At 43.5% G+C, this 25,458-nt stretch overlaps 2 protein-coding genes across 3 annotated transcripts in view; one reads left to right on the forward strand and one right to left on the reverse strand.

Moving 5' to 3' along the window:
• Nucleotides 1–914: 914 nt before the first annotated feature.
• Nucleotides 915–6,596, forward strand: GMNN (geminin DNA replication inhibitor; the record flags this gene model as incomplete). Its single annotated transcript, XM_082014732.1, has 6 exons — nucleotides 915–1,421; nucleotides 3,217–3,315; nucleotides 3,705–3,843; nucleotides 4,536–4,618; nucleotides 4,694–4,804; nucleotides 6,393–6,596. The coding sequence occupies exons 1-6, from the start codon at nucleotides 1,365–1,367 to the stop codon at nucleotides 6,594–6,596; spliced, it is 693 nt and encodes a 230-aa protein (XP_081870858.1). The 5' UTR covers nucleotides 915–1,364.
• A 7,494-nt stretch (nucleotides 6,597–14,090) lies between these two features.
• RIPOR2 (RHO family interacting cell polarization regulator 2) overlaps nucleotides 14,091–25,458 on the reverse strand; it is a gene marked incomplete at its 3' end in the record, with an annotated part of 34,079 nt that continues 22,711 nt past the window's right edge. The window contains exons 14-21 of one of the 2 annotated variants that reach the window (XM_081996780.1): nucleotides 23,934–24,144; nucleotides 22,363–22,498; nucleotides 21,290–21,451; nucleotides 19,977–20,135; nucleotides 18,741–18,943; nucleotides 17,152–17,235; nucleotides 15,033–15,123; nucleotides 14,091–14,191 (exon numbers count right to left, since the gene is read on the reverse strand). In XM_081996780.1, coding sequence (XP_081852906.1) covers nucleotides 14,091–14,191; nucleotides 15,033–15,123; nucleotides 17,152–17,235; nucleotides 18,741–18,943; nucleotides 19,977–20,135; nucleotides 21,290–21,451; nucleotides 22,363–22,498; nucleotides 23,934–24,144 — 1,147 coding nt within the window. The remainder of the gene's footprint in view (nucleotides 14,192–15,032; nucleotides 15,124–17,151; nucleotides 17,236–18,740; nucleotides 18,944–19,976; nucleotides 20,136–21,289; nucleotides 21,452–22,362; nucleotides 22,499–23,933; nucleotides 24,145–25,458) is intronic. The other variant, XM_081996779.1, reaches the window with a different exon arrangement.

A 25,458-nucleotide genomic window follows, 5' to 3' on the forward strand; every position in this document is an offset into this window, starting at 1 on the left:
GGACAGTTGTAGTCTCTATCATATGTAAAATTATTGTAAATCAGTTGTTGTAGCCTAACCATATTAATTTTGTTCCACAGTTTTGCAGATTGTACTGTGTTTAGGTATGAGTGATGACAGTAGATACGTGATTTAAATTTGGTTTGGTACTGTATCTTTATAAAATAGAACAAATGCTGGCAGTACGAAAGCAGTCAGGAGAGATCTTCTCTAGTTTTGAGGTTCAGGGAGATTTTGAACGTGTAACCAGCTGACTTCCTACACAACGCTGTAATAGCCGAGATGAGCACCAGGCAATGCTTGGGTGCTTCATTTCCTACTGCTTCAGTTCAGCCGACTCCAGCACCAGACAGGCCCGTGCACCCCCCCAGAGGCACTGGCAGGGCCCGGCTGTGTAGTTCATGGCTGAGGCGTCTCATAACCCAGTGCTGTACTCTAGAGGCTTCCTCTCACCTTCCTCAAGACCAAAGGCTCTCCCCGAACCGCCTGCAGACACACTTGCCCTACCTCCTGCGGCTCAAGGCCCTTTCAGGAACCCTCAATGCCTGCTCAGGCCGCCCACCTCGCCCCGCCCCTCGTCCTCCCGCCAGCAGCCCGCGGGGCGGGGCTCCGCCGGCGGGATGGGGGAGCGCGGCCTGCGATTGGCTCGGAGAGCGGCTGACGGATCACGTGACTGTGCCCCGCTTCCTCCCCCCGCGCTCCTTATAGGCCCACGCCGGGAGCGAGAGGGTGGCTGGTTGGGTGCGTGCGCTGTCGGCAGCTGAGCGGGAGCGGCCGAGGTGAGCGGACCGTGTGCCATGGGGTGGGTTTTCTTTGGGGGGGGCTGGCGGGCAGCTCGCTTGCTCGGTCTCGTTCGGGCCGTTGGGGTTGAGGTGGCCCGCAGGCTTTCATGGCCGCGTTTGGGTCTTGGCGGGCTGCTGGCTCACGTCCCTATTGGCCGCGGCGGCGAGCGGGGGAGGGACGCTGCGGGCTCGGCTGGCGGGAGCGGGAGGGTGGTGTGGTGGTCCCCTCCCTCCCCCGCCATCTTGGGCGTGCGTCTGCGACAACCCCCTGCCCCAGCCCTGGGAAAAGGCTTCTCGGGGGCTGTAATCGTTAATGGGCTAGCGTGGCCGCGACACGAGGTGTCTCCTCAAGGTTTTGCGTTTCTGGGGCGCTTGCAGCTCCTAACTCTTGGCAGGAGGAACCCCAAAAGGGGCTCCAGGGTATCTGGAAGAGCCTGCTGACCACGCGATTCATGACTGAATTTTTTAATGCTGTAACAAAAGTTGACAAAGTGACATTATAATATTGAGTAACTACTGTCCCTCAACTTCAGTTACAGCCAGGTATTACTATATTTTAATTTTTTTTTTTGCAGTGATCTTATGAATTCCAAAATGAAACAGAAACTGAATGCAGAAAAGTCATCAGGATCTTTGCAGGTATAAGCGCTAAAGCCTTTAAGCAAGCATATGGGAGCAGATGATAAGGGATATAAAATACATTAAATTTATTAAGGGTATCTCGGACACAGGATTTGCTTTGTTCAGAGGTTTGTACTCAATTCTCTGGAAATGGTCCCTCTGACACAAGTTTTGTATCGGCTGAAGGAATACAAGGAGATCTGTTGCAACGTGCTTCCACCTGGTTTGTGTCCTCTTGGCTTGAGTAACCTCCTGGCAGGCCAGGTGGCTTGGGAACACTGTGCACTGCTTGGGAATATGTGCTTATGTCTACTTTTTTTATTGGTTAGTAAATCCTTTTTAGTTTGACACTGAGCTTGCTGTCTTTCCATGTATATTTTTTTTCTTTAGGTGCTGGCTACCTGCCTTAGTTCAGTTACTGAATCAGTCTGGCTGCTAAGAGTTTGTAGAGTAGGTTCTGTAGCCTGTCCTTTATAGGGATGAACTCTCTTAAAATCTGTCTTGACTTGAGCATGCTTTAACTGAAGTACTCATGCAGGCACTTCTGTTTCTGAAGCCACTTTCATCAACCATAGTTGCCTTGGAACTGGTGGAAATGCTTAAAGGATTTATATTTTTAAGAGGTGACTGATTAGAAGTTACTAAAACTTAATACCCATATCTTTTAATGTAGGCCCTAATCGAATTGTACAAACAGGCTAATAGCCCTCAATCATGTGGGATAGAACATCTGGAATGAGAATTTCTAGTATTAATGAAAATTGCCAGTTGATAAGTCTGATTTATACATGTGGTAATCCTTTCCTGTAATGACTCTAGATAAGGTCCTCAGGGTGGCTTTTTGTACTTTCAAATACTTACATGCAATGGGTTAACTCAAGTATTAGTCAATAATTTCTTGGCAGAGTATACTTAACTCTAACCTTCAAACAGCAGCAAGCAGTGTCTGACACACGGTGTGATTCTTGTTCCCACAGCAGTTAGTGTTTGTCCTTTACTTCAACAGTAGGATAATTGGTAGCAGAAACTACCGTGGGAAAAGTGAACTCCTGTCATACGAAGTATAGTGTGAATCAGTAACTTTCTCACGCTGGTGTGGCATTGTATTCTGGCTATTCTTGCTTGGTTGTCTGCCATTGTTTGCTATCCCATGGTGGCAGTGTAACCAACCCAATCAGAAAGCTTTAATGCAGGAAATAGGTATTTATGCATGACAGCAAAGGTGATAAACATACTGTTTATACAAAACAATAGCCTGTCTGGATCGAAGTAAGGAAGCTTTAGATCCACTTTAATGGATAATTGAAGCAACACATCTATTTAAATGAACGCCACTTGAGGGTGTGTTCACAGGGAGCAAATATAGGTACTGCCTAAAGTGATGTATGTGACTTTACCAAGTGAGCCTGCAATTGCAGTCACTGTTCTCTCTTCCCCTGGAGTCTTAATACTGCTGTTGTCAAATACCACTTTGGAAACTTCAGCTGAAGTTTACATGTGTCACTGTACTGTAACTGGCCTTGAAATCTAGTCAGAATATTTCTGCTGCAAGACCTGTTCAAGTCCCTTTATGAAGGCTAAGGATTTTCTTCTAAGAGGCAGGGACTGAGCATAGCTTCATGTGATTAAGGTCCATCTCTGCTAAAAATAACTAGATCCCTTCTTTGCACAAGCCTTAGCAGAGACTAAAGCATCATCTTTTGTCTTGACAAGATGAACCATGGGTTAACTTAATGGAAACATGACAGATTCCCAAGTTTCAGTTTATGTAGAGAAGAGTGGCAACCCTCTGAAGCCATATTTGTCTTTTTAGAAGTACCTCACAGACACCACGTCCAGTGCTGCCCCAAGACGGACTCTTAAGATGATTCAGCCTTCCGCAACAGGTTGCCTGGTTGGCAGACGTAATGAGGTATGAATTAGAAGATAACCTGTAGATGTGTAATTATTTCTAGTCATAGTGAAATGATTTTGAGCTTTTAACTGAAAGTGAATATATTTGAAAAAACATATAATCCACTAACTAGTGTGATATAACTTAAGCTTACTATTTTAATAATAAACATACCAAGTATTTTGAATAAGTATTAAAAACTAGCAATTTCTGAGTACTTCAGGAAGATGTTTGGTATTTTTCTTAAACCTATCTGTATCAAGGAAGACCTCTGTAAACTAGAACTATAATGTGAAGAAAGCGGGGCTTAAAGATTTATTTGCAGTTGTGAGTGAGCAGACTTACAAGTTTCTTTTTAAAAAAGCTGAAAGATTCTCAGAAGTTAAACCTGCCTGTGTTTTATGCAGAAGAAATCTTCAGTCAAAAGGAAACTCTGGAATAACAAGTTCACCTCAAAGACTTGTAAAGCTGAGGTGTCTGTGGACAAAGAGCAAGAAAATGAGAATACAAATGATGTCATTCAAGCTGTAGATCTCATGGTAAAAGGTATGCGGTAATTCCTGAGAAGTTTTCTTGCACTTAAAATGCCATGCTCCCATTGGAATATAACTTGAAATGTGGTTCTTTTGTTGCTTAGCTAAGGGCTTCATGTTTTTATGTAAAGCCTAGCAGGAACTAATGATACTTATCCCTTGTAGTATAATAAATACAGTATAGTTACCTAATGTTTAAGAATGAGTTTATGGTAGCCAGTAGCTGAGAGCCATTGTATGCAGCAGTGTTAAGAACTCCTGTAGTTGTTACTTTGGCTACGAGCTTTCAAGTGACTAATAATTAAGTTGAACTGAAAAGTTGTTTTGGCATAGTGTGCTGCATGTGCAGTTTCTCAGAACCATTAAGCCCAATGTGGACAGTGACTTGGGAATAAGACTTCTGTCTTCCACAAAGTATGCATTAAGACTGACATTTGCAAATGTGACTATCTTGCAAGGCCTGCTGCCGTGCTAGAGGCAGCTTCTTGAAGAGTCTGCCTATATAGCTATTAATACAGTGTAGGATCTCTGTTTTCTGTAAGCATATATCTCCAGTTGTAAATTTACAATTAATCTCTGGGAAAACACTGTATGGAGTGAGTTCTAACTATCACAGTTTATAGAACACTTGTACACAAGTTGTATATCTAAGGTGATCTCAAGAATTCAGACTTAGCACAGATTTACTGTATCTTCTCACTTCAGGAAGTCCCTCATCTCAATATTGGAAAGAAGTGGCTGAAGAAAGGAGGAAGGCTCTGTATGAAGTGCTTCAAGAAAATGAAAAGGTAGCTAGTGAAAGATAACCATCTTTACCACTGGCTATTGTTTTTCTGTTTTAATGTTTTGTTATTTGAACTCAGTTGCACAATGAAATTGAACGGAAAGATGGTGAAATTGCCCGCCTAAAAGAAGAAAATGAAGAGCTAATGTCCCTTGCTGAACATGTGCATTATATGACCAGCATGATTGAGGTAAAGGAATTTTCAGTTAATGTTGTAGAATGAAAAAGTGAGAAACCAGCAAAACTATTTTTAATGAATCATGACTTGTTTTGTGCACTTACACAACTCTTAATCTTAGTCTGACCTGTTTTCCTGCAGGATCACTAATGCAGCGGCATAAAGCCCCTTCAGGGGGATGAGTTTTATTCCACCATAGAACCCATAGTAATGAGTACCTAGAGTTATGTTTTCTGCAGAGGGGAGTCAACCTATTGTCTTAACAGAACAGGCTTTGCATCTTAGATAGTGACAAGGGAAAGAAGGATTCACTTTCAATTTTCTGAGATGACTAGAATTCAAATACCTAATAGACTGTGTAAGGCTGTTGGCCAAATGAAGTGTTTGTACTGGCTGTGACCTTTGAGGAACTAAGCTTGAAATGGGGACACACAAAGTGGAGCAGTGAGAGGGAGAATGGAGCACCTGTGTTCTTCAAAGTTGAAGTTTTACTGAAGAATTGCCAGTTTTGTCATCCAAAAAGGGGTTAATGCACAGTCTATAGGGTTCATAAACTTAAATTTCAAAACAACTTCCTCTGAGAAGTCCTTGGGGACAGGTAGTTGTGTCACTGATTCCATCAAGGCATGAGTAGATTGTCTGGAATAGCCTCTGAAGCAATGACAAGTTTAGTATCAAGGTTCCATAGCTATATATTTATCTAGGTTGTTTTTGTAGGGATTGAGCTCTCAAATGGCATATGAAGCTGGGTGCATGGCAAGTATTTTCTCTCATCAGACTGGGGAGGTGGAAACAAAATGGATGATTACTGCAAGCAACTTGATTAATCAAGAAGTAAACTTGATCAAGTTATTTTTCAGTTAGTGCAATTATTTGGAGTCTTTCAAGACTGATCTACTAGTTTGCTACACTTGAATTTTTTTGGTAGTCAGGAGTGCTTCTTGTTAGTGATAAACCCACAGGCAGAAATTGAATTACTTAAGGACTTAAAAGAAATGTTGGAAACCTCTCTGCAGTTCCTCGAAGGTTAAGTTCACTTATTAGTTGTAAGCTGCTCACTTCTGAGGCTTTAATGAGCCTTAAGTGATACATCAAACAGCCAGCAGCATCAAAAGCAGCCTCTTACAATCCTGTTTTTCTTCCTTAGATCAGGTTAGGTGAGGAATTTTGAGTTTGATCATGAAATGCTAGAAACTGCCGGGTCTTCTAGTTCATCTAGACTTAATGTAGCTTCATTATCTCTGATTAAAAGTTAGGAACTTAGTCTGTTGTATAGTAATTTTTCTAAAATTAAACCTATATAGTACTACAGTAATATTTAGCTTGGGAAGCTGTTTCCCCATATTTTGTTGCCTAAGATAAAACCTGTCCTACTGAAGAACCTAAGGAGGACTTAAACCAGATGGGCTCTGAGTTAGAGGTAGTAATTTGAGTTGAACTCAAGTGTCTTAAGATTTTTGTGACTGAGGAATGTTTTAATTATATCAACAATCTCCAAATGAAAATAACTAATTTGTTTGCTCAATTCAGTAGGCACAGTCTTATCTCCCTGGCTGTTAAGTAGAAAAGTACTAAGTTCAGTCTTCTGGTTTTGTCTTAGAGGCTAACTGGGGAAGCACCTGACAATCTTGAGATGCTGAAGAGCGGGGCTCTAGAGGAATCCAAACAAGAAAATGAAGAGCTTAACTGTGGAGATGATGCAGGCAGTGCTTCTGAAGAAGGGCCATCACAAGTATCATGTGGCTTAAGGGAGAGTATATCAGATCTTGCTTCAAAGGAAGCGGATAATTTGCAGCTGGAATGACAATGTTAAATAGGCTTATATATGTGGCTTTTAATGGCAGACTTCCTCTTGAAAGGATATATTGAAACTTCTCAGGTATAGAAACTCTTGTGGAAGCATTACAGATGCTGGTTTTTAACTGGGACTATGTAGCAGTGGGAGTAACCAGATACTGCATAGAAAACTTACTACAGGCTGCTCTTAGTTGCTTGTATAAAATGCAAATACTGTGTATTTTGAACTGTTGTGTAAATATCATATGGTCTGACATGATACCTGAAAATCAATAAATAAATCTTTGCCTTACCATAACAGCCTCTTAAATTTGAGTGGGGAATGACTAGTTCTAGGCTTACAAGTCAATTGTGACTACTGTAGAGGAAGCTTTCAAGTTTTTTGGGGAGAACCTGGGCAGCTTTTAGCTCCCTAGACTTCCATAATTCTGGAGAACAGAATGGTTTTGGTGGGTATGAAAAGCAAAATAAAACTTGTGTGCTGTTGGTGAGGCTTCAGAATGCCTCAAAAACAGGTAATAAGAGTCAAGATGTAAAATTTAGTTAGGTTTTTTAAATAATTGCCTCTGTCTTTTAAGGGAACCTTTTCCAAGATGTAGGGATGAGAGTTTAAGTAGAAAGTGTTAGACAGTATTTAAGAAACACACTTACTGGCTTATAAAGAAAAGGTGGACTGTTCTTGATCTGTACTGAAAATTAGATGGAGACAAAGCAGCCTACACTTCAGAGCTATTCTGAAAGTAAACTCAGTGTCTCATTTCAAAATACTGCTCTGGTAGTTACCAAAAGGCACCTTTTCAGCAAGGAAGTAATGTTCTGAAGGGTTTACAGGAATAAAAAGCACTTTTTAAAACTTTGAACACCTTATCTGGCATTGATATGGGGGAGAAGTGCTTGCAGTTGAATACAGCTTTTCTAGTCCTGAGTGAACTCAGCAGTTCTGTAAGTGACAAGGTCTTCCAAGGATTGGCTTTAAAAGATGGTGGCTACTGCAATATCTGTGAAGGACTTGAGTGGCTTTTGGAAGCAGAGATAATTGGAGGAATTCTCATTTATGAATTTATCAGGCCTTCCCAAAACGGGTGCTTCAGGTTACACATGAACACACCAGTGGAGTGATCAGATTGGCACCTTTAGATTCTTTCCCTATCTTATTTGCTCCCTGTGGGTGTCAGTTAATAGATGTTTCACAACTGACTTAATTTGTGACATTTGGGGCATGTTGGAACCATTGTAGGAAGTAATATTCTTTCTGGCTTCCATTTCACCCTGAAAATGAATCTGGTAACCACAAGGTGAGGCATCATATTTTCCTGGCAACTCCATAAACAAGAGATGACATCTTCTAATATGTGCTCTAGAGGGTGCTTGGACATAATACTTCCCATCACAGTACAGAAATAGTGATAAAGGTGTGTCCTTTAACTTGCACTGATGCTGTGTTTAAGAAAAGAAAAACTATGCTGGATAACTGCTTTGTAGAGTAACCCTGGCTTTCTGATCAAAAGAAATAGATAATACTTTCAAGTGACTTAAACCTTTCCTATCCCAGATTCGAAGCAACCTGCACATAAAAGTAGTTACTCAACAACAGTAAATGAGGACATGTAAAATTTAACTTGTTATAGTAATCTTCATGTAGTGCAGTTTAGGGTGTTCATACTGAAGTCGTTCTTCAGAGGTGGCTTTATTTTTAAACATCTGGAATATTTTGCATTTGCAGAGACTGTAGGAGGGAAGAAAGCACTGCTGTATAACCAGCTGGCCAGGCAGACCAATCCAACTGACTCAGCAAATGCAACTTTTCCACCATTTCCTTTCCTGCTCTGTGAACTGCTGTAATACAGGTGCTGTTATTAGAATGAAGAACTGCCAGGCAGTAAGAAGTCCAGAACTTGCATGTGTTACCTGCATCTGCTCTTCCTTTTTTTGTTAAGATGGTCAAAAAGAATGCTTATTAGATTTAAATCTTGTGCTTTTTCTTGATTGATTGATTTTTTATTTAATCCTTTGAGTAGCTGGATCCTTGCTTCTGTTGAAATGGATTGTGTACAAAATAAATCATGTGAGTTTTTCCTGTAGGCTGATACATTTGTTGCAGCATTTGGCCCACCTGTAGTAGAAGAACTTTTTACATCAAGAAGACTTGTGCCACTTAGTAAAACATATACTTGCACCAGAAGTCTTCAGACCAAAGCTACTATGGTTTTATTAAGTTTAATTCATTAGCAGAGGGAATAATTTGCTGCATAAACTCTTGGGGAAAAAAAAACATGCTGCAGGAGAAGACCAGGTGTGAGACCTGTATAGTGGCATAGCAATAAAACCCATGTACATGCTCTATCTGTCATGGATGTATTGGACCTTGATCAAATCTCTCTATACTTATATCAGAAATACTAATGTATGAAAAGTATTGTCAGAAGTTTTGTGATGCTGCATTAATAACTGTTTAAAAATGTTCTCAAACAGTCAAGTTTTATTTATTGTCCTGAAAATTCCTGAGTATTTTTTTAAAACATGCATGCAATAGAACTATCTTATATAGTAAGCATAGGAACATTGTATGCATGTGTAAAAGGCTTGTCAAATGTGTAGAAATTATACAGAGATTTGTGTAATTACTTCTCTTAAAACCATCTGACCTTTTGTTTAAGTGTATTAGGGAAACTGTCATTTACCACTGAAACATAGCTATGTAGCAGCTGAAAATCAACGTCACTAAAGACAAAGACATTTCTTATCCAGCTAAATTACAGGAACATTCTGTCTAGCAGAACAAAATTCTCAGTTCCGGAACCTAACCACAGAATATGATTCTTTCCAAGAAGTCATAAGTCCTTTTGTGCACGAAGTTGACCAGCATGCTGATTCCTTCTCATTGCAGTGGTTATGGCCTTGTTCTCATCCTTCACTGGAGTGTCCTAAGGCTGCTTGGAAGAGGGACACATCTACTGTGTCCTAGCGCTTCTCCCGTAAAATGTGCGTGTCCTAACAGGATAGAATTCCAGATATGTAAGACTGAAGTGTTGGGAGATGGGCCATTTGCAGGTGTCAGATGTTTTAAGAAGGAACAGCTGTGCAGGGACTAGTGGAGGCAGGCAAACTGTGGGGTATCTGGATGGTTTGTGCAAGGAGGAACTTGTAACTGGTGTAGCAAAAATAACAATTTTTGTGTAAACACCCATTGTGTTTAAGACAATGCGTGGAGAAGTGAATTAGACCATAACTACTTGGCTGGGCAACTGAAGCTCACTTGGTGTTTGGCATTGTATTGCTTTACATGGGTGCCTACAGTGCTGTCATGTGTCGCAGCTTGTTTTGCAGCCTGTGCATAAGTAAAGAAGTCAGTCATTGATTTTTGTAAGGAAGCATACTGCATAGGTGTTTACTTTTCCTTAAGGGCCGTCTGAGGTTGTTTTCTTTTCAGAACTGGATCCGAGATTTTGAGCAGAAGGTTTGCAAATCTGCCAAGGCCGTGTGTTTCCAGTGCTCTGTTCTTGAGACTGAATAGCGTTACCACCAACATTTTCTTTCGGCAGAAAGTGCTTATTGTGTATTGTTAATTTCTCTTTCTATTCTTGTAAGAGCACAAAGTAGTTTAGCAAATGATAATGGTGTTCTGAGAAACTTTACTTTGCTGCTGCTTTGTTGATCTGCCAACAACCACCTGTAGTGAAACGTGATCGGCTGCGTTCAAGGTCAAACCCTTGGGTGTGACGATACCCGGGGGCACGGCAGCCATTTGAAGGGGGGTGCTGTGGATCCTATCTGCTGGGATAATTCCATTGTACATCAGCAAAGCAGGGGTCCATACTTAAGAGATGCAGTCTGGCAGTCCTCAGTCCTATTGACTTCTAATTTTGAATGCTTAAAGTCAGCAATTGTCGGTACATAGCAGACGGCAGCATAGGGTAAAGCTATAGTAGATAGCTTTTCTGAAGGTGTAGTGGGCACAGGAGGAGTCTCACCGATAGCATGAAATGCTGGGCAGCCTAACTTAAGCTGCTGCCCTAATTAGAGTAGAACGGAGGTACTATGGTTTTAAAACTACCAGGCAGAATGCTGAGAGAGGAAACCAGCATGGCGGGGGTATTGAAAACCACCGTAGTTGATGAAAAGTATGAGGTAAGAATAAGCCACCACCGTCTGGTTTCTCGTACTCCACAAAGGAGAGTTCTGTGGTAGGAAAGGGTGGCATTGTCAGCTCTGGGAGCATAAAAATGTGTAAGTAACAGGACAAATATATGGTTTGTTCCTCTTTGTTTGCCTTCTGGTTTTGGCAGCTTTAAGGTTTGTTCACTTTTTCAAGGGTTTGTTACCCTGAGGGCAGGAATTTACAGGACTTTGTTTGGTTTTGTTCTGAAATCAAGAGTATGATTTTATTCATGCATTGTCTCCTAAAACAGTATTAAGTGAAATTTAGCCTCTGTACCTCTATGTGCCAGGTTCAAGCTTGTCAGTCCCTTTTCAATCTACCGCAATAGGAACTAAATTTAGTCCAACTGTTCCTGCTAAAATTCCTGTGAAATTCCTCACTGACTTTGAGAGCAGGATTTGCTCCAATCTGGTTCATATGAGCTGTATACAGGGTTTTTAATGGTTACAGTGGTGTAGCAGATCAGCTTTAGGTTAATAAACTTCTGAAAGGGTGGGCGACACGATGAAAGTAGATCTAAGTTGATACAAGCTCTGTCTGACGTGGTAGCGGCCTATGCGAGCGGCTCTATGCTCTCTGCAGCTTTGGCCCCCTGCTCAATAGGCAGGTCTGTGTTCCCCAGGTCCGTGCTATCAGCCTGCACGTTTGTAAGAGCAAAAGGAGTGTCTTCTGCCTGAGACGAGCCTGTCGTCTTCGCAGGAGGGAAGAAGTAATCAGTGAAAAGTTTGGAAACAGTCCTGGAGCCTCTTCAGCATGTTTTCGCTAAGTCCTTGCAGAGCCTTTCGTGATAAGTATCTTGAATGATACACAAAGCGGGTTTGCTCTGAACTTAAACTAGGAGTAGCTAGAAATGTAGGGTACTAGTGCTTGCTTGAAAGTAAACTCATCTCATTCCTAAGCACAGTTGGGAATGTAGCACCTACAACCTGCTACCATCGTAGCTTTTGCGTGAACAAAATTGTGTTCTGTGCAGTGATACGCAAACGACAAGCAGGCTTTTGACAGATAGTATGTATTACATGTAGAAGCTTTTGACAGATACAGGAATGTAGGAATATTCTCTTTTTATGTAGTGTATGCTTCTCACTGATGCTCTGGGATGGGAGTGAGGGCCTGCACACACATGGAAGGAACACTGAGAGGGTACAGTCCTCCCCTTCCAAAATAGCATTTTAGTTTAAAAGTGGCTTTTTAAAAATGTGGTTTGGCTCACCTCACTATAGTTCAGTTGTTTTCACTATAGTTTAATCCCTTCTCTACTTTTCTTACTTTGGGTGTTTATTTCAATTACTGAAATAGTTTGCCATTTACCTCCCCTTGGCCAGCAGAAAGATGAAGATGCAAAAGTTGTGCATATTAAATCTCAAGCTACTGTTGCACCGTTTCTCCCACTGCACAAGAAGTCGCAGTTCCCTGCCCTCAGGCAGTGGTCCTTGCTACGTGTATTGTTCGCTTGCTGTAATTCAGATGTTCTTGTAAGATCTTAAAGGAATGTTCTTCTAAGTCTTAACAAAGATGATACAGTATGAAACACAAATTATTTCTATGCTGTAAGAAATCTAGCAGATGACTTAATATAACTTAGCTAAACTTCTGGAGATTGTTGTACGTCAAATCTTGTCCTGGTCACCAGGCTTGAAAAGACAAATATTCCCTACAGGCCTTTCCTTTAATATGATTAAACAACTCCCTAACGGTTTGCCACAAATCCAGCTGCACGTATGGTACTGGGAGCTGACTTCCATGATGTCTGAAGGTTTTATGAGCCTCACAGTGGAGAGACTGCTGATAGAAAGAGTGACTATACATATGGACTGATGTGCTTAGTAATTAAAAAATAATCTTTATTATAACTTAAATGTGATAGGAAATATGGTGAGTACATATACCACAAAACTAAAAGCAAAAAAAAGAAATTAAAAAAAAAGCAGAAGTTGGTACAAAAGGGCACCTTGGAAGAATTCAGCTGATGGAACTTGCATGGTATAAAAACCGTAATGTGGTTATTTCACCTTCTGCAAAAAGAGTCTGTATCCCTCAGTAAACAAGTAAGCATTTTGAACTGTACAAAATGTACTTTTTTAATTAAAGGAAGAATATATATATTTATAAATATACAGATATGTACACTGTTGTAACATTCACAGTAAAAAACCCAAAACAAAATGACCCCTGCCTGCCAATGTGTTTGGCGCACGAGGCTTCCTTGTGATGTGAATTGTTTGCAATCTTTTCTATGTATGTAGTCTATGCAAATTTGGATACTTTAATTGACATCTAAATAGCATTTCATGCATAACGAACACAGTACAGGAACACTCTTCTGTTAAATTCTATTCACCTCCCCTGTTAACTTAAGGCTCGTAATCAACAGCTTGAAGCACTTTCATCCTTGCAGTGAGGGGGGGATGCATTCACTTCACTCCCGTTTATTGCTGCCTCCGAGGTCCACTTCAGTTTGTTCTAGTCCGTTATATTGAAATCACTCTAGAGAAGCTATGATCCACTAATTAGAGTGCCTGCAACTTACAGGACCAAATGGCTTTGGAGACTCGGGCAATTAGTTGTATTCACTCCTTCTCAGAATAAATAAATGTGCTTTACCTTTTCATTCAGTTTTTGGAAACCTATGTGATTGATTGATTCCCCCTCACAAATTGTTGGATTAATGATGGTTTGTTGTTGGAGGGCAAGAGAAAGGAAATAAAAGACCAGCAGAGGCATTTAGAATGAGTCACCAAAGCGACAACTCCCAGGGTTTACATCATGCTGTTTCTGCAGGCAAAACTTGAAGAAACTTGCTCTATATTTCATTACTGAGACAAAATGGAGAAAGCAAAGTGGTGTTCCCTGCTGCTGGAGTGTTGCTGGGGACACTGCACAGCAGCAGATGTGTAGCTCAGGGTTGAAGAGAAAGCTGCTTTGCAGTCCTGCTCAGGTGCCCTCCTACTTGTCCTTGTTAGATAAAATATTGCACATCTCAAGCTTTCACGACAACTTCAAGGAAGTAAATGTAATAGTAAAATACATGAAGATGCCAAATTCTAAAAACTCACAGAAATTTGTTGAAGCTGAATAACTGCAATTACATTATGTGTTACAAACCAGTCAAGAAAGTATTGTTCCTCAGCATCCAACTGTTCCATCATGAGCTGCAAAGAGGAGCCAATAGGAACTCTTAAGCTGGATTTTAGACTTCGCTTTTGCTTCAAAAGTCTGTAAATTGCTACATTTTGGGACAGTCTCACAGAATTCTTCAAAGTCTTCCTTCTGTTCCCCACACTGAAGTGCAGCTCCATCCTACTTTAATGACTCTTAAATGTAGGCAGATTCTTCTTCCACCTAAAAAGCTGTGGCAGCTTCAGTTCCACGGCGGCTTCCAACTTTAACAAATTCCCGTGGAAATTTGTCCAGCTGTTCGTATGCCAGTCTCCCATCTTCACCTGAATGCACAATGTTAAAGCATAATAACGTACTATGTCATTGCCCTACAACATTTAAAACACTGGATTCTCTGCTGTTAGAAAGTACTGATCTGCCAGTAACTTCTTCCCCTTCTTAAAATTTATCTTGTTGAAGACAACTCAGAAATTACTTGGAAAAATTAAGCATGCTCTGAATATTTAAATTATTTTTTTTTACTTTCTCATGTAATTTGCTGGTTTGATCTAGAGCAAAACAGAAGCAGATGTGGCTTGTATGATTAGATGACAGTATCAGTACACTTGTCTTACTAAATGACCTGTGGTTCTTGTCAAGGTCTCAGCTGCAGCTGTGACTGATACACTTAGAGGCAGATGATGTTCATCCACTTCTACTTTGGACAATATGAAGTTTACGCACTTCTCACTTCCTGGCGCTTTAAAGAAGTGAGTCTAGCCACATCTTTACTTATATACTGCTGAAAAAGAGGAAGCAGTACGTTGGCTAAATTTAACTATTTGTCTTTCTCAAACTCTTTTCTCTTAGGTACTGTTGTCTATACGCACCTGAAGATAGCCTAGATAGAATTATTGCTGTTTGTCAACTTCTCTTTTGCTATTTTTCCTTTTCTACTTCCCCCTCCAGACTCATACAACTCATTTTCTTTCACTGTGGTCCATTTTCATGATTTTCAAAATTAATTATTTCTACGGCTATATATTTTCTAACCTGTCCGAATCTCTAGGTAAAGCTTTGTTTCGATTTAGAGTCTCACCTTTGTGTAACTAACTAACTCAGGTGTCTTACATGCTGCTCTGTCAAAAAATAAAATGAAATACTGGTCTAAAACAGGCAACTCACCAAGTGAGAGCAGGGTTTCGGATGCCACTTTTCTGATCTCTTCGTTGTCAGACTGGCAGAGCGTGACCAGCATTTTAATGCTCTCAGCAGCCTGAGAAATGCAAAGACAACCGCATTAGCACCGCACGGTACGCCACGGTTTTATTTCACAGCCTGGCGTGGAAATGGTGACGATCTTCTGCATTGCCCTTCCTACTCCAAGGAGAGGGCCTTGGTGGGGACACGAGGAATGGGGTTTCCCTGAGGGGGAGCACCTAGGACTATTTTCTGCTGTCAGTGTGGACCTTCCCTAATTTTCCTATCCTATGTGCTACATGCATAAATCCGGCTGACCAGCTACGTCCGCCACTTGTGACCGTGGGCTGTGTGATGGGCCATGGGACGAGGCCACAAACGTGCCTCGGCACGGCAGGGAGAACAGGAGACAGGCGGAGTGAGGGAATGAATTCCACGCTGAGCATGTCCAAGCTGGCAGGTCTGACAAGGCTGTTCTCTCTGTCTGCAGGCACGATGGCTGGCCGGCCCACTCACTTCACCGCAGGCTCCTCACCGACACCTGCACTCGCCAACGTTTCCACATTTTTGCTCTCTTTGCCTCTCCAATTTCGGTAAGAAAGCAAGGAATAATCCTGTTCTCTGCTACAAAAATGTCAGGCCTTTGGGGAAAGCAGCTGTCTCTGGCAGGATATTTAATACGGTAGGAGAGAGGAGTGAGAGGAAAGGCAGGTACTGCCCCGGTGTGACACATGGAAGATGCTCTGAGCCACAGAGCCAGGATTTGTATGAGCCTTGTCGACCTGAGGGGCACAGGTCTGGTCTACAATGCTCTGAACCAGGGCTTAGCTACTGTAGCCACTAAATCTCACCACTCCGTCTCGAACGTGGTCGCTTGTGCTTGACTCGGGGCATGTCTGCCGTGGGTGCAGTACTGGTGACTACAGCTCGGATGCTCATGAATGATGGGGCCACAGCAACATGGAGCTTGCTGTGATCTGCAAAACCTCTCAGAGATTCACAGTGGGACCTTGTGCGGCTGATGTGGTTTGATGTGGATGAGACTGCCATTGGGTTAGCTCATCCACAGTCACCTATCCACTGTAGCATTCCCACCTCTGAAATACTATATTCCAGAAAGGCTTCAGCTTTTTCTTTCAAGATCCCAAATTATGATACTTCCCCTCAGCAGTGTTTTTCCCCAGCAATTGCCATTCTCGCTACGCAAGATGCATCAGAGCCACGTTGCTCAAGTTAAATGTGTCTAACTGCAGTTTCCACCACTGGTTCCTAGTCTGCCTTTTCCTGAGAGATCAAAACCCCCACTGCATGCAGCAGAGGTGTCATGTCCCTCATCGTTGCCTCTCAGGGATTTCATTTAAGGGAAAACAGTTTTTTCATATTTAAACAATACTGGATTATGTACTGGATGGTACCAGTTCTGGCTGGGATGATGTTTTAGAGCTGTCTTCTCCAGGGGATAGTTCTGAGGGAGAAATAGTCAGTCCATGGTGGGTCTGTCCCACAAAACATGTTTTCTGCCCCAGTGTCCCGAACCAGTCGGGCTTTGGCCAGCTGCTGTTTCCCATGGCTCTATACAGCCAGAACAAAAGTGCATTCTTCCTTCCTGTCATGGGAGGGAGAGCAGAAATGGTACCAGATGCCAGCTGAAGCTGTAGTGCCCAGATGTACCAGTTATTAGTCACAAAAAGACCTGTGACCTGTCTCTCCCTTTCTCTTCAACCGCTGCAACGCACGTGCATTACAGCTAATTTTATCCTGGGAAAGGATGTTTTTATTCCCTCTCAGTCGGTACTCTATGGATGTATAATTTTTTTCTCTGTGATGTGGAAGTAAACCTCCGAAAGTCAATATGAGAGGGAGGAAGAGATGATACGCAAACATAAACTTTGTCATCGTCGCAGAGCCCGGCTGTTTTTGCAATGAAGCTTCTAAACCATTCCCAAACAGCACGGTATCTGTAAAAGGATGCAGTGCAGCAATGCAAACCAAAACCACTACTACTGCTGCTACTGCAATTTCCATTTTGGTGTTTGTACCTATCAATCAGATGTCCTTTCTTTAAAGTAAAGCCAAGTGCCACAGTGAATTCCTTGTCTCTTACCTTGAGGTATCTTAGAGCCAAGCAAGCTGCTTTCTGCAGCTGGAGGTTGGGCTGGGTTAGTGCTTCACAGTAATAAATCAACGCCTGAAAACAGATAAAGAAGAGTAGTGATGCAAATGTCTGTGCCTGTGTGGAGCAGCAGGGCGGAGCATGGAGGCATTGCTACCCTACTAAAGGGAGAGGCATTGCCTCCCTGACAGTGAGCGTGTGGGACGGAGAGGCACCTACAGGTAATGTGGTGGGATAATCACCTACAGCAGACCCAGGCCAGGCCACTAGTTACAGCTTAGTAGTCTCAGGCCAGCTTCTGGTGAGGAAAAGTTCATGTTAAAGCGAGAAGCACAATCTGGCATCCTTGAGAACCCTTCTGCATAAAAGAGCTTTCAAAGGGCCTTGGAGTCTAAATATCTGAAGAGCTGACCCTTGAGATGGTCTCTCTAATGTAGGGGTAGTAATGAACGGGCTGGGGTAGACCCCAGGGAGACTTGCAAATAACTATTACAAGGTCAGCATGAGCTGCTAGACCAGTTTACTGCTTGGTCCTAGAAATTAGTAGCTACTGCTGAGCAAACAAAAGCAGTGCGAGCAGCAAACCTCGGTGGCAGTTGGCTGCATGGCCATCTGCAATGGCCATCTGCATCTGCCAACTCATCTGCAGCATAAGGCTGCATAATGCCCTCATACAAGGCACCTTCTGGTCCTTCCTGCCAGCAGTGAACCAGGTATCAGCTACATACGCCTGTTCCCAGGAGAAGGTTATGTCTTCCGTGAGATGCTGCCTCCATGAAGCTGGGGAGGGAGAAGGATGGAATGAGACACCAAGAGGCTGCAAAAATGAAAGACGAAGTGGGAGGGCAAGCAAAGAGGGGACTGGATTGACAGAGGAGAGCAGCAAAGAGTGAGCTCCTTTTTCTCCTCCCTCTGCCTTCCTTCCACCACTCTTCCTCTTCCAACTGCCTTTCCTTTTACTCTCTCCTGACAGGGAACAAGCATGATAGTAGGGAAAGGTCTTGCCATGAAAGGGTAGAAGCCAACCCCTAACAACTTCTTATTCCTCTTCTCCCTTCTCTCTAATTTCTGTGTTTAATCTGGCCCTGCTTGTTGCCTTCAGTATCTGTGATAGACTCAAATCTTAGATCTCACAGCTGAGCTGTGTTCATCCAAGGCAGTCCATCCCCTCCAGAAATGGTGGGAGGTCCCAGAGACGCCAGCCTCCTTTGGGAAAAAAATAAAAATCTCAGACCTACGTCTTTGCGCGTTGATGATGCTGGGGATTGTTGCCTTGAAGCCTTGGACTGAAGCCAAGTCTGAGACAGGCCAGCAAAAATGCTGAAATGTGGAAGATAGCTGGAGAGCACAGCACTCAGTATTTGCGGAGTTTTGGTTAGTACCTGCTTAGTGTAATGACAGGTAGAAGCAGACTGGCATAAGGACAGAAACAGACCTGGATATTTGCAGAAAAATTAGACAAGAAATCCCTCTCAAACTTGGAGCAATTATTTTATACACATACATTTGAGACACACAGGCAGAAAAAATGTCACGATGATACAAGTCTCTTATGCGACAGGTGATTTTCTGTCACTTACCTTCTCCCTGAAGTGCCTGTTTTCTGCAGTAGCTGTCAAAAGTGATGCCACAGTCTCACTGACTTCATTTTTATTTTCATTGAGAAGTAAAGCCAAAGCTCTCAAAACTTCTTGCTGTGGTGGAAGGTTATTGGAGTTTATTTTGGCCACATTTTGCTGCAGTTTTCCATCTTTCACTGACTGGAGCACCTGAACCACAGAGGCTAGAAGTGCAAGAGGAAGGTCCATGTTACTTATTTTATCCTCTTGATATTTCAGATTGCTCCTTTCCCTGCTAGTGATCCTCAATTTTTACTACACAGACAAAGGACATGAACAATCCCCATCTGAGCAACTGCCATGGATCCCTATTGCAGTGTGTCTGCATGGGGAATTGTCTGGGCTTTAAGTTGGGCCGGTTTCTCAGATGTTCTTCCAAAGGAGGAGATGAGTAGATGGGCTAGGTGGGACACTGCGGCACTTGCGTCTACCCAGAGCTAAGGGCCTACCTGTCAAATCTTCACTTTCTGCTGGAAGATGTAAATCCTCCCTATTACAAGTGAAACCCAATGTACTGACTTCCAGAGCATCTTTGTGAGAGCTTTTCCTAGGCAGACTGATGTCTGCCACCAAAGAGTCAGGGCTAATGTGTTTCAGAGATGGGCTGAAATGCCTTTTTCATGCCAGGTTTTTGAGCAAAAGCTCCCCAGTATGCCCACATAAAAAGGAAAACTAGGCAAGGTTCCTCAAACTCCTTCTCAAATAGAGAAGAAAGCGTGGCTTGCCAGGGATTGCAGTCTAGCATGCTCTGTGGAGCATCTGCTTCTCTCCTTAGCTCTCGATGACAGAGCCTGCCAAACACTGAGGTGCTGTGATCCCTTGGCTCCTGAGAAGAGCGCATCTCTTCAGAAAGTCTCTCCACAAAGGATGGTGAAAGACCAGAACATCATCCCAGCTGCGGGCACAGAAAACATCCCAGATCTTGGGCCCAGCCTACCACCATCAGCCATTTCCTAAAAACTAACTCTTTCAACATACTTTTTGCCCATTCAAATATGGAAATAGAAATGACTGATTGTAGGGTGTATCGGCATCAGCTCTTTTGCCTTGATACATACAACTGTTCAAGTGTGTTCAGACTTAGTATCCAAGTCTTTGTCTCCTTGCCCCCCTTCTTTTGTAAAATCAGCCTCAGGGCTGAGCTCAGAAGGACACCAATGGACTCCCCCATTAGCCACCAGAATTTATATGCCCTACCTTCTTTTGCGAGCTGCAGCAAATAGCTTCCAAGGTCGTTAACGCTGTGGCTGGCAAAATAGTTGTAATACTGAAAGACGGTAATGATCTCGGAGGACATGCTGGAGTAGAGGACAGGCTCCGTCCGGTCCAGGATCTGAGACACCAGGATCCTGAAGACTGCAGGCAGTCACAGACAGAGGGACATGTTAGTGAGAGCAAAAGCTGCTGGCAAAATGACGCAGTCCGCTTCAAAGTCGGAAAGAAAGAACCGTATTTGCAAAGCCAGATACTTCCCAACGTTTCTAACCTCAACTGTGGTTACATTAGAAGCTAGACAGACCTTCTCCCGGTCTAGCTCTCCTCAACAGAGGGTATCTTCTTAAGGATGAACCTCTGCAGTTTATGGATGGTTACTGCAGCTTCCTATCCGATCCGTACAGCATCCTTTCTACCCAAACGATATCCTGAATCACTAAACACATATCCACGTGCACTGCCAGTTACATCTCCAGGATGCCACTGACGTGGAGGGAGATGCGCACAGAGGTGGGATTTGGCTTTCCTCCTGAGTGAGCTCGTGGCATGCAGAAAGCTAGTCTGAGGCACTGTCTGTGAGAGCTGTAGCATGGAGCAGGAAGGAAAACATTGCCCTGGGTAGGCATCTGCAGTGCAGGTGCCCACACCTGAGCAAATCACCCTACGTCCCCATTTTGTCCCAGGGAGAGCTAGTCAGTATAGCTGGAGTTTGAGATGTGGTATATCCCACTCCAGACAGGGACCTATGTTCAGATAGACTCACTTGAATGTGTATGAATTTCATCCCAGTGCACTGTAAAGGGGCGCGGACATTATATAGACACATAAAATTAAGTGTGAGGCTTCCTACTTCACAGAATCGCTTACAAACCTGTATTTGGGAATGGACTTACTTTCTGATTAGCTCATAAACCTTAAAACTATTTTTTTTCTGCTGACCTCACCTTTTTCTCCTGTTCAGATCTGATTATTTTGGGCCAAAACTGCTTCAAGAATTATACCATTAGTTTTCAAATGATATCTTGGAGCCGTTGTCAAACAGGCTTCAAAAGGGCTGGGAAACCCTTTCGTTCAAGGTCATGCTGGATGGGGCTCTGAGCGACCTGATCTAGTTGAAGATGTCCCTGCTCATTGCAGGAGGGTTGGACTAGATGACCTTTAAAGGTCCCTTCCAACCCAAACTATTTTATGATTCTATGATTTTATGAAACAAAACAATGAAGATTGAGTAAAGCCCAGTACACAACTGTTTTCCATTTTGATGACGGACACCATTTTTTTGCAGCAGTTGGTACCTGTTTCTGCAAGTCCTGGACACTCCTCATTCACAGTAGTGGCAAAATTGATATCCAGCTGCTTCATCATCTTGTCTGCAGATGTGTGATACACTCCTGAAGGGCCAGTACACTTCATCCAGAAAGCCAGCAGTGACAGCTTCTTGTGGAACTCTGGAATTGCTGGAGGAGAAGACAAAATGAACGATGAAACAAAGCTGTGCTGGAAGTATTGACTTCCAGAAAAAATGGTAAGAGTGGAGGAAATCTCACCCTAGCCCACTGATGGACAGTTACTGTTTGGTGAGTTGCCCTGTGCCATTATCTTCACAGAGCGTGACCATGTGCTCACCCTAAGTTTGTAATGTGTTTTTTCTTGTTTCCCAATTTGCTCTTGATCCAGTTCTGGGCACTGATGAATCATCCTTTTAAATACCATGAAATACTAGGGGAATACTGCAAATGGTCTGCACAAGACTGGTCCCTGTCCTAGCACTGCCCTGCGGCCTTAGGTAAAAGTCATTCTATTTTGCCTCTATTTTATGATAAACAAAGTAAATGCACCATGTTGTATTTGCCTATCCTGCCAGAGTGCTCATGAGGGTGAGTAACTACGTTTGTCAAACTCTTTCAAGGTATTTAAATAGCAACAACAAGAAAAGTAACTAAATAATTCTCCATAGAGATGACTAAAAATGAAATGGATAAAATGTTCGCAGAGTTGTATTATGGCTCTGATAGTATAAGGCAGATCCTGCCTTTCCTCATGAAAGAGAAGTGGAAGAAGAATTCGGCTCTTCAGAGGTGGCAGCATCCCCACCCCACCACAGCAATGGCCTCTGTCCATTTTCTGCACATCAAGCAGGGTTGGAAGTCCTTTCTCTTCTCACCTGCTTATTTCTGGAAACCAGCGCTGAAGACAGAATAAGGCCCCTGACCCGGGGTGACTGCTACATCTGCTGGTAACCGTGAGTTGGCCCTTACTACGCTAGCATCTCCTGCAGCGATGGTCAGCTCTGCACAGCAATCATTTCAGGAGGCATGTGTGCCCAAACCAACCCTTTTCAGAGGAACCCCCCTAACTTATCTCTTACCATCAGTAAGGGAGGTGATGTTTCCCAAGTTCTCAGTGCTGATCTCTGCAATATTGTCCATCACAAGGATCTGCCTGGACAGCTTATCCAGAAGGTCTCTTGCCACGAATGGTGTTTTACTGGAGAAGACAATTTGCTGGTGAAGACAAATGGGAAGAGAGGAAAAGGAGTCATTGAACCAAAAAAAAAAAAACCTCAGAAGAAAACAAAAAACTCCAAAAACACCTGGCACCTGAAGAAGTGCAATAGCAAATTCACTGCCTGGAACCATGGGATCTCCTTAACTTCAAAAGTTTTTTGTCTCTGGGATATTTTACGCTCCCTGTTGATATGTGTTGTTGCTTCTATCTTTAACATCTACATACAGATCCAGACACTTGAATATCCAAGCAGCCATTTGCATTTCTGTAATTTCCGATTTACCCACTCTGCATCCACCATCACCATAAGCCTTAAAGCCAGAAAAGAATATTAGTCTGATTTTTGCATAACATAGGCCGTAGTCTTTCAGGATATACCTGCCTGGAGGCAGACCACAGGTTGCTCTTTCTCCACTCCTTTTTTTTAAGCTCTGATCCACTACTTATGTGCCTGTACTAATTTGGTGCTTTCTCCTTGCTCATACTCCCTTGCTGCCAACATCTGCATTTTCTTCAGCAGTCCATGTAAATATTGTTCATAACAGATCTGCTCCATGTGTGGACATAGTTCGAGCTTGCCGCCGCCAGCTGCATATTTACTGTGTACTTTTGTATTTATTCTCATACTTGTGAGTCAGCAGCGTCCAGCTCAGCACTCAGGGTGCTAGAATCAGGCTTGCTCTGTATTGCATCAGTGGGCCTTTGGGAAAATAAAGCTAATTACATCTAAGATGGAAAAGTCAAGTAATTGTAAAGAGGAAGTTGCAGTATGTTTTGCCCTTGCTTGCTGGAGGATTAAAATCGCATTTGCTGTGCCTGGGCTCTGGGAAAAAACCCTCTAAAAGGTTGTGCTAGTTAATTGTGGGCAGGAACAGACAATTCTGATGTCCCAGGAGGGCTGTCTTCTGCTGCCTTCACTGTGTGTGTGCAGACAATCTCTCCACCTCACATGCAGAAATTAATTTCTGCTCTTGAACATCGCAGCTGTGTCTGGGGCTCGGTTAAACAGTGGGGCCACGAGCTTCTGTTTTACGTCTGAAGACATGGGCTGCCTTAACCAAGGACCAATCTCACCAAGGACCTCCCGGTGAAGCTGGTGGACATTTGTAACCCAGAGCAGGGGCTGCCCCTGTCATCTGCTACGCTGCCCGTCAGTCCTGCTGGGCAGCACCTGCCAAGTGCCCCGTAGTTTGCACGTCAGGTCTGCTCCGAGACGGGCTGGGATGGAAACAACAGAGGCTTTTCTGGTGTCACCTTCACACCGGCACGGCGGCTGTCCCAGGCCTGCGCTCCCACAAGCCAATGTCCCAGCCATTCCCTCTCACGAGCAGCGCTGACCTGGCCAGCCTGCTCAGACCCCACGTTATGGGTACGTCGGTGCCTACAGGGAAGATTTTAAAATATATGCCCTAAATGAGCTGGGCTCGGTACCTGAATGAGCTGTGTGCAATACTGCAAGTGCTTAACTATGGTTATATCGAGGCTGTCGTTCCCTGTGGTCAGGGGCAGGGGGCTGCCGGCCACGCTGGTGCCCACCCCCGTGTCCTCGGTGAGCGCCTCGCTCAGGTGGCCTCTGGCTTCTGGGTGCTCCGTCCTGTAACTGGGAAGGGATGAGGGAGGGAGGTGAGTGCAGGGCCGACAGCCGCCATGGTGGACACACAGACACACACAGACAGACGCTCACTCAGGGCAACGAGCAAGGCAAACGAGCTGAAAGCAGCCAGCAACCTGGCGATGAACACACCATATCCCAAAGGAGCAGTGCTGCCCTGGCCGGGCGCGGAAGGGTGTACCCACTGTCCCCCGGCTGGTTTGCCTTGAGAGAGGCGATGCCCGCGCCAGCGAGCCTTTTTAACCCGCCGTTACTGTCACTTGGTGGTGACAGTTTTCTTCCATCCGCTGGTGAACCACCTCCCCAGTCGCTCTGGGCTAAGCACCGTGACAATTTGTGCTATCCCAAGCACCGAGCTGCGAAGAACAGCTCTGCGCTTTCAGTGTCCTCCCAGTGCCGAATTCAGTGCTCATTGCAGAAGGAAAGGAAAACCACTGCTGGAGTAAGAGACATGATGTTTCCATATGCTGTTTTAGGCACAATGTGTCCAGCTTGCTTTGCCAATTGTTTCTGTAAGAGCATAAAGCTTGTCTCACTGTGTTTTAAATCATTATTTCCAACATTGTCTTGTACAAATGGTCCTCCCTGTGTTTAAGTGCAAAGCCTGAGGTCAGTCCCCAGACAGCAAGTGGATCTGGCTGCAAGTTCAGAAGTTTCAACACTTGCAATCTTTACACTGAGTCACACACTTGCACGTCTAAAAATGGAAGCAGGAATCTACACTGTCTGGGGATGAGCCAGAGGGGAAAAAAGGAAATTTTAACTTCTACTTTGACTTAAAAGATTTTAGCTGATTTCTAAGTTAGCTTATAAACTCACTTAATCGTAATTTTTGCTGCCTAAGTTAAATTTATGCTGAAGTGCCTCGTTAAAGCCAGATCCTTAAATCAATGCAGACTGAACTGTGCTCAGAGTGCCAGTTTAGCAAGCAACACATTTTTTTGAGTTTTAATTCCCACCAAGCCTTATTCTGGGAAGAAGCTATGCAGTGACATTATGGGAACTGAACGATCATTGCTCGTTTGTACGCAAAACTGTTTTAAACAGGCCGCGATAAGCTGTGGGAAGTATAGCTCCCTGGTTGGAAAGCAGGGGGTCCTGAGGAACCATGTTCTTGTCTTTTTTCCCAGCTCTAGTGCCACTTATGTGCCTGCTGGGCATCGTGTTGGCTCTGAGGATGCAAACATGCTTTTAGGATCTAATGATTGAAACACAGCATCTTAAGGGCACACGGCAATGGCAGACCACGGCACAAACACCACAGGGTTTTTTTTGTGTGTGTTTTTTTTTTCCCCTCAGAAAGACCGAAAATGATGAAAGAAGGGCAGGTAACACGCAGGGCCA

This window comes from Phaethon aethereus (genome assembly GCF_964289735.1).
Source record: "Phaethon aethereus genome assembly, chromosome: 2".
In the NCBI taxonomy this organism is placed as follows: Eukaryota; Metazoa; Chordata; class Aves; order Phaethontiformes; family Phaethontidae; genus Phaethon; species Phaethon aethereus.